Here is a 9,214-nt window from a genome sequence, read left to right on the forward strand (position 1 = left end):
AATGGGGGTAATGGGGGGGAATGGGGTAATGGGTGTTTGTCAGGGGCTATGGGGTCTATTGAGTACCTCCAGGTGTCTATAGGGCTCTGTGGGGTACTATGGGTGTCCATGGGGGCTCTATGGTCTCTGTGGGGTCCCTATAGGGTTACTATGGGGTCTCTATGGGTTTCTATGGGTCTAAACATAGGCATAGGGTCTATATAGGTCTCTATGGCATCTCTATGGGGTCTCTATGGGGTCTCTATGGGTCTCTATTCTTCCCTATGGGTCTCTATGGGATCTCTATGGGTTTCTATGGGATCTCTATGCGTCTCTATGGTTCTCTATGGGGTCTCTATGGGTCTCTATTCTTCCCTGTAGGTCTCTATGTCTCTATGGGGTATCTATAGGTATCTATGGGTCTCTATAGGTCTCTATTGTTCCCTATAGGTCCCTGCGTGCCCCTCCCCCCCGCACCGCGCATGCGCAGTGTGCCGCTCCCGTTGGCCGCCGGCCCCTCCAGGGGGCGCCCGTCCCGCAGCCAGCGGATGCTGACGGGCTCGGGGGGTCCTCGTGCCCCACAGCGGAGGGTGAGAGCGCCACCTAGCGGCACCTGCGCGTCCTGCGGCTCCTCATGGAACTGCGGCAGACCTGGGGGGGGGGGGAGGGACAGTTATGGGGATGGACACACAGATATGGGGCACAAACAGAGCTATGGGGCTGGACCCATAGCAGTGGGACAGAGACACAGCTATGGGGCTGGACACACACTTATGGGGCAAAGACAGAGCTATGGGGCAGAGACAGACACAGCTATGGGGCAGAGACAGACACAGCTATGGGGGCAGAGACAGAGCTATGGGGCAGAGACAGACACAGCTATGGGCAGAGACAGACACAGCTATGGGGCTGGAGACACAGCTATGGGGATGGAGCCACAGTTATGGGGATGGAGCCACAGCTAACGGGGGAGAGACACAGCTATGGGGCTGGAGACACAGCATGGGGCAGAGACAGAGCTATGGGCTGGACACACACTTATGGGGCTGGACCCACACTTATGGGGCAGAGACACAGCTATGGGGCTGGAGCCACACTTATGGGGCTGGACCCACACTTATGGGGCAGAGACAGACACAGCTATGGGGCTGGACCCACATCTATGGGGCAGAGACACAGCTATGGGGGAGAGACACAGTTTATGGGGGGAGAGATACAGCTATGGGGCACAGACACAACAATGGGGCTGCACCCACATCTATGGGGCAGGATCCACAGCTATGGGGGAGAGATAGAGCTATGGGGCAGAGACAGACACAGCTATGGGGCTGGACCCACAGCTATGGGCAGAGGCACAGTTATGGGGCAGAGGACAGACACAGCAATGGGGCAGAACCCACACTTATGGGGCTGGAGCCACAGCTGTGGGGCAGAGAAACATCTATGGGGCAGAGACACAGCTATGGGGCTGGACCCACACTTATGGATGGAGCCACAGCAATGGGGCAGAGACACAGTTATGGGGCAGAGACAGACACAGCAATGGGGCTGGATCCACATCTATGGGGCAGAGAAACAGCTATGGGGGAAGAGACACAGTTTTGGGGGAGAGATACAACTATGGGGCAGAGAACAGCTATGGAATGGACCCACACTTATGGGGCAGGACCCACATCTATGGGGCAGGACCCACACTTATGGGGGCTCACTCACCGGCCAGCTCCAGATGTGCCTCCGGTGACAGCAGCTGCTGCCCCCCAGCGCGGGCCCAGCACCGGTACCGGCCTGAGTGGGAGCTCAGCACTGGTGTCAGCCTGGGGGAGAGCCGGGATCCCAGTGTGACCCCAGTGCATCCCAGTGCATCCCAGTGTGCTCCCAGTACATCCCAGTGTGCTCCCAGTGCATCCCAGTACATCCCAGTGCATCCCAGTGTGCTCCCAGTGCATCCCAGTACATCCCAGTGCATCCTAATGCATCCCAATGTATCCCAGTGCATCCCAGTGTATCCCAGTGTGTCCCAGTGCATCCCAATGCATCCCAATGTATCCCAGTGCATCCCAATGCATCCCAATACATCCCAGTGCATCTCACTGCATCCCAATGCATCCATGTCCCCCAGTGTATCCCAGTGTCTCCCACTGTATCCCAGTGTACCCCAGTGTATCCCATATCCCAGTGTATCCCAGTGTGTCCCAGTACATCCCAGTACCCACCTGAGCTGGGTGACCCCCATCCACGCCCCCTCCCCGCTCTGCACCAGGACCACGTCGGTATCCAGTGTATCCCATATCCCAGTTTATCCCAGTATATCCCAGTACATCCCAGTACATCCCAGTATATCCCAGTATATCCCAGTACATCCCAGTACATCCCAGTACATCCCAGTACATCCCAGTGTCTCCCAGTTCATCCCAGTACATCCCAGTACCCACCTGAGCTGGGTGACCCCCATCCACGCCCCCTCCCCGCTCTGCACCAGGACCACATCAGTGTCCCCAGTACATCCCAGTACATCCCAGTTCATCCCAGTATATCCCAGTAGATCCAGTACATCCCAGTACATCCCAGTTCATCCCAGTGTCCCCCAGTACATCCCAGTTCATCCCAGTACATCCCAGTGCATCCCAGTACATCCCAGTACATCCCAGTACCCACCTGAGCTGGGTGACCCCCGTCCACGCCCCCTCCCCGCTCTGCACCAGGACCACATCAGTGTCCCCCAGTACCCCCAGTACATCCCAGTTCATCCCAGTATATCCCAGTATATCCCAGTACATCCCAGTACCCACCTGAGCTGGGTGACCCCCATCCACGCCCCCTCCCCGCTCTGCACCAGGACCACGTCGGTATCCAGTATATCCCAGTATATCCCAGTACAACCCAGTACATCCCAGTACATCCCAGTATACCCCAGTACATCCCAGTACATCCCAGTACATCCCAGTACATCCCAGTACCCACCTGAGCTGGGTGACCCCCTCCACAGCCCCCTCCCCGCTCTGCACCAGGAACCAGTCGTATCCGAGTATATCCCAGTAATATCCCAGTACAACCCAGTACATCCCAGTACATCCCAGTATCCCCCAGTACATCCCAGTACATCCCAGTACATCCCAGTACCCCACCTGAGCTGGGTGACCCCCATCCACGCCCCCTCCCCACTCTGCACCAGGACCACATCAGTGTCCCCAGTACCATTCCCAGTACATCCCAGTACATCCCAGTACATCCCAGTATATCCCAGTACATCCCAGTACATCCCAGTATATCCCCAGTACATCCCAGTACATCCCAGTACATCCCAGTATAACCCAGTATATCCCAGTACATCCCAGTACATCCCAGTATATCCCCAGTACATCCCAGTACATCCCAGTACATCCCAGTACATCCCAGTATATCCCAGTTCATCCCAGTACATCCCAGTACCCACCTGAGCTGGGTGACCCCCATCCAGGCCCCCTCCCCGCTCTGCACCAGGACCACGTCAGTGTCCCCCAGTATATCCCAGTACATCCCAGTACATCCCAGTACATCCCAGTATATCCCAGTATATCCCAGTACATCCCAGTATATCCCAGTATATCCCAGTACATCCCAGTTCATCCCAGTATATCCCAGTGTCCCCAGTATATCCCAGTGTATCCCATTCCCCATATCCCAGTACATCCCAGTTCATCCCAGTACATCCCAGTACATCCCAGTACCCACCTGAGCTGGGTGACCCCCATCCAGGCCCCCTCCCCGCTCTGCACCAGGACCACGTCAGTGTCCCCAGTAACATCCCAGTACATCCCAGTACATCCCAGTACATCCAGTATAACCCAGTATATCCCAGTACAATCCCAGTACATCCCAGTACCCACCTGAGCTGGGTGACCCCATCCAGGCCCCCTCCCCGCTCTGCACCAGGACCACATCAGTGTCCCCCAGTACATCCCAGTACATCCCAGTATATCCCAGTACATCCCAGTACATCCCAGTACATCCCAGTATATCCCAGTACATCCAGTACATCCCAGTATATCCCAGTACATCCCAGTTCATCCCAGTACCCACCTGAGCTGGGTGACCCCCCATCCACGCCCCCTCCCCGATCTGCACCAGGACCACATCAATGTCCCCCAGTATATCCCAGTGTCTCCCAGTACATCCCAGTATATCCCAGTACATCCCAGTACCCCCTGAGCTGGGTGACCCCCATCCCCGCCCCATCCCGCTCTGCACCAGGCCACATCAGGTCCCCCAGTACATCCCAGTACATCCCAGTACATCCCAGTACATCCCAGTGTCTCCAGTACATCCCAGTACATCCCAGTACATCCCAGTACATCCAGTACCCACCTGAGCTGGGTGACCCCCATCCACGCCCCCTCCCCGCTCTGCACCAGACCACATCAGTGTCCCCAGTACTCCCAGTACATCCCAGTACTCCCAGTACATCCCAGTACATCCCGTACCCACCTGAGCTGGTGGAACCCCATCCACGCCCCCTCCCCGCTCTGCACCAGGACCACATCAGTGTCCCCAGTACATCCCAGTACTCCCAGTACAATCCCAGTACATCCCAGTACATCCCAGTACATCCCAGTACCCACCTGAGCTGGGTGACCCCCATCCACGCCCCCTCCCCGCTCTGCACCAGACCACATCAGTGTCCCCAGTACATCCCAGTACATCCCAGTATATCCCAGTATAACCCAGTACATCCCAGTACATCCCCTACCCACCTGAGCTGGGTGACCCCCATCCAGGCCCCCTCCCCGCTCTGCACCAGGACACGTCAGTGTCCCAGGCACCGGGAGCCCCTCCCGGCTCCATCCCAGCTCCGGGGGGGGCCCTGGCCCCTCCCCCCGCACGCGGCACCGGACCAGACTGAGGCTCCCGGAGCTGCTGATGTGTTCTGGGGGGGCTTCCAGCAGCCACAGACCTGGGGGGGCAGGGAACAACATTGAACCCCATTGAAACACCATTGAATCCCATTGGAGCCATTGGGAGACATTGGTGCCCGTTGAACTCCATTGAATCCCATTGGAGCCCATTGAGACCATTGAACTCCATTGAACCCCATTGGGACCCCATTGAACCCCATTGGAGACCATTGAGACCTATTGAATCCCATTGGGAGCCCATTGAACCCCATTGGATACCATTGGAACCCCACTGAATCCCATTTGGAGACCATTGAACCCCATTGAATCACATTGGAGCCCATTGGAGCCCATTGAATCCCACTGAACCCATTGAACCCCATTGAATCCATTGAACTCCATTGAACCCATTGAATCCTATTGGGAGACATTGAACACCATTGGGAGCCATTGGGAGCCATTGAATCCCATTGGGAGCCCATTGAACCCCATTGAATCCCATTGGAACCCATTGAACCCCATTGGAACCCATTGAACCCCATTGGAGCCCATTGTACTCCATTGAATCCCAATTTGGAGCCCATTGAACCCCATTGGGAGCATTTGGAAACCCACTGAGACCCATTGAATCCCATTGGAGCCCATTGAACCCATTGGAGAACATTGGAACCCCATTGGGGCCCATTTAATCCCTTGGAGACCATTGGACCCATTGGGAGCCATTGAGACCCCACTGAATCCCATTGAATCCCATTGGGAGCCATTGAACCCCATTGAATCCCATTGAACCCCATTGGAGCCCATGAATCCATTGGAGACCATTGGGAGCCCATTGAATCCCATTGACACCATTGGGAGCCCATTGGGAGCCATTGAATCCCATTGAACCCCATTGAATCCTATTGGGAGCCCATTGAATCCCATTGGAGACCATTGAATCCCCATTGGGAGCCATTGAGACCCCATTGGAGCCCATTGAATTCCACTGAATCCCATTGGAACCCATTGACCCCACTGAACCCTATGGGAGCCATTGGGAGCCATTGGGGACCCCTTGAGCCCCATTGGGAGCCATTGGAACCCATTGAACATCACTGAACCCCATTGGGACCCCATTGACCCCATTGGGGAGCCATTAAACCCCCTTGGGACCCAGTGAGACTCCATTGAACCCCACTGGTCCCCCATTGACATCCATTGAACTCCATTGGGAGCCACTGAACCCCATTGAATCCCATTGAACACATTGAATCCCATTGGGACCCATTGGGAGCCATTGACATCCATTGGGACCCACTGAGAACCAATGGGACCCATTGAAACCCCACTGAGACCCACTGGGACCCAGTGGGACCCATTGACCCCATGGAACTCCACTGAATCCCATTAAGCCCCATTGAACATCATTGAACCACATTGGGACCCACTGAACCCCATTGGGACCATTGATACCCTTGGGACCCATTGAACCCCCATTGACCCCCACTGAACCCCACTGAACCCCATTGACCCCCATTGATCCCCATTTACCCCCATAGACCCCATTGCCCCCATCACCACAGCACAGGGGTCCCGGGGCCGTGGAACGGAAAGCAAGGGGGGTCACGACCTCCCCCCCCCCCCATTCCCATGGGACCCTTTCGGCATTCCCGGTATGTGCAGGGGGGGGGGGTAGGGATCAAGAATCCCCTGGACCCCGCCACGCATCCCGGACCCCCCATCCCCCCCCCCATCATCCTGACCCCCCCTCCCGTTATCCAGACCCCCCCCCTTCATCCTCCACCCTATCCCAAACCCCCCCCCCCTTGATCCCACCCCCCCTGTTATCCCGGACGCCCCCAATTCCAACTCCCCCATTATCCTGACCCCCCCAATCCTAATCCCACTTTATCCCAACTCCCCCCCCCCCGTTATCCAGACCCCCCCTTCATCCTCCACCCCTATCCCAACCCCCTCCCCTTGATCCCACCCCCCCCGTTATCCCGGACCCTGCCATCCCCATCCCAACCCCTACATCCCAACCCCCCCTTGATCCCACCCCCTCCCCCGTTAATCCCATTCCCCCTCATTCCCAATCCCCCCACCCTTCATCCTGGACGCCCCCATCCCACCCCCCCTTGATCCCAATCCCACCCCCCCCCAACATCACCCCGAAACTCCACCATCCCCCCCTCCCACACCCCCCCCCGTTATCCGGACCCCCCCATCCCAATCCCCATCCCACCCCCCAGCCAAACCCCCCCCCTTGATCCCACCCCTCCCGTTATCCCAGACCCCCCATCCCAATCCTAACCCCTTCATCCCACCCCCCCCATCCCAACCCCCCCCCCTTATCCCGCATCCCCCCCATCCCAACCCCCCCGTTATCCCGACCCCCCCCCATCCCAATCCCCATCCCAACCACTCCCCTTGATCCCTCCCCCCCATCCCAATCCCCCCCCGTTTATCCCATACCCCCCATCCCATCCCCCCCCTTGATCCCCCCCCCCTTTCCCCCCTCCCCCCCCGTTATCCGTCCCCCCCCCCCGCACTGACCCGGTCGTTCCCGTTCCCCGTTCCCGTTCCCGTTCCCGTTCCCGTTCCCGCGCAGCCGCCGCCAGAACGCCACGAGCGCCGGGACCCCCATGACCCCCCCGGTGGGGGAACGGAATTGGGGGGGGGGGAGGGGGGAGGGGTGATGGGCAAAGGGAAAACGGGATCGGGAATAGAGGGAAAGTTTGTGGTGGACTGAGCGACCGCACCACCGGGGGGGGGGGGGGGGGGGGGGGGGGCGGGATCGGGATGGGGATGGGATGGGAATGGGATGGGAATGGGATGGAATGGGATGGGAATGGGAGGAATGGATCGGGAATGGGATGGGATGGGGATGGATGGGATTGGGATGGGATGGGATGGGGGGGACCCGAATGGGGGATGGTGGAAGGGGAGCCCTAAAGAGGGATCGGGATGGGAGAGGGGGAGCCGGAACTGGGAGGGGGAATGGTAGGGGGGGGAGCAAAGCGGGATGGGACAGGGATGGGTATCGGGAATGGAATGGGATCTGAATTGGGATCGGGAATGGGATTGGGATCGGAATTGGGATCGGAAATGGATTGGGATCGGAATGGGATTTGGGAATGGGATTGGGAATGGATCAGATCGGGATCGGGGGGGGCTTGGATCGGTTCCGGCTCCGGCCGCTTCCTCGGCTCTCCCAAAAGGGAAGGCGGCTCCGGCCATGGAGGGGGGGGGTAATGGGGGCTGGGGGTGATGGGGGGACATAGGGAGCTCTATGGGGGTCTATGGTCCTATCATAGGGAGCTTCTATGGGTGCCAATAGGTTGCTCTATGGGGTCTATGGATGCTATGGGTGCTCTATGGGGTCTATGGGTGTCACAGCGAGCTCTGTGGGTGCCCATAGGATGCTCTATGGTGTTTTATGTGGTGCTATGGGTGTAAATAGGTAGCTCTAGGGTGCCATAGGGTCCTCTATGGGTGTGCTATGGTTGTAATAGAGTGCTCTATGGGGTGCTCTGTGGGTCCCTATAGGTGCCATATGGGGTGCCATAGGGTCCACCCATGTTCACCCATGTCCGCACTTGTTAACCCATGTGCACCCTGTTAACCCATGTCCAACCCCATATTAACCCATATTAACCCATGTTAAACCCATGTCCACCCATATTAACCCATATTAACCCATGTTAACCCATGTTCACACCATGTTAACCCTATATCCGCACCCATGTTAACCCATGTTCACCCATGTTAACCCATGTCCACCCATGTTAACCCATGATCCACCATGTTTACCCATGTTCACCCATGTTCAACCCATCGCGCACCCATGGTTAACCCCATATTAACCCATGTTAACCCATGTCCACCCATGTTAAACCCACATCCACCCATGTTTTACCGTGTCACCCATGTTAACCCATATCCACTCCTGTTAACCCATATCCACCCATGTTAACCATATCCCTCCTGTTAACCCATATCCACCCATATTACCCATAATCCACCCATGCCACCCATGCCCACCCATGGTTAACCCATATCCACCCAATGTTAACCCATGTTAACCCATATCCACCCATGCCCACCCATGTTAACCCATATCCACCATGTTACCCATGTTAAAACCATGTCCACCACCATGGCCCACCCATGTTAACCCATGCCCACCCATGTTAACCCATATCCACCCATGTAACCCATATCCCCCCATATTAACCCATATCCACCCATGTTCCCATGTTAACCCATGTCCACCCATGTTAACCCATGTCCACCCATGTTAACCCATATCCACCCATGTTTAACCCATAATCCACCCATATTAACCCATATCCACCCAGGTTAACCCATGTTAGCCCATGTTA

The 9,214-nt window shown here is 57.0% G+C and overlaps 1 protein-coding gene across 4 annotated transcripts in view; it reads right to left on the reverse strand.

The window, feature by feature from the left end:
- Positions 1 to 357: 357 nt before the first annotated feature.
- The window catches only part of LOC117437658 (tyrosine-protein kinase receptor UFO-like), a 12,370-nt gene continuing 3,513 nt past the window's right edge, over positions 358 to 9,214 (reverse strand). Inside the window, exons 1-3 of one of the 4 annotated variants that reach the window (XM_034072204.1) lie at positions 2,412 to 2,472; positions 1,693 to 1,793; positions 358 to 630 (exon numbers count right to left, since the gene is read on the reverse strand). In XM_034072204.1, the coding sequence (XP_033928095.1) occupies positions 404 to 630; positions 1,693 to 1,793; positions 2,412 to 2,431 (348 nt within the window). In that variant the 5' untranslated portion in view covers positions 2,432 to 2,472 and the 3' untranslated portion in view covers positions 358 to 403. Of the gene's footprint in view, positions 631 to 1,692; positions 1,794 to 2,192; positions 2,243 to 2,411; positions 2,473 to 3,412; positions 3,470 to 4,709; positions 4,910 to 9,214 lie in introns of those variants that run through there. The other 3 variants (XM_034072203.1, XM_034072202.1, XM_034072201.1) reach the window with 3 other exon arrangements.

The sequence above is a fragment of the Melopsittacus undulatus genome, chromosome 24 (genome assembly GCF_012275295.1).
Source record: "Melopsittacus undulatus isolate bMelUnd1 chromosome 24, bMelUnd1.mat.Z, whole genome shotgun sequence".
Lineage (NCBI taxonomy): Eukaryota > Metazoa > Chordata > Aves > Psittaciformes > Psittaculidae > Melopsittacus > Melopsittacus undulatus.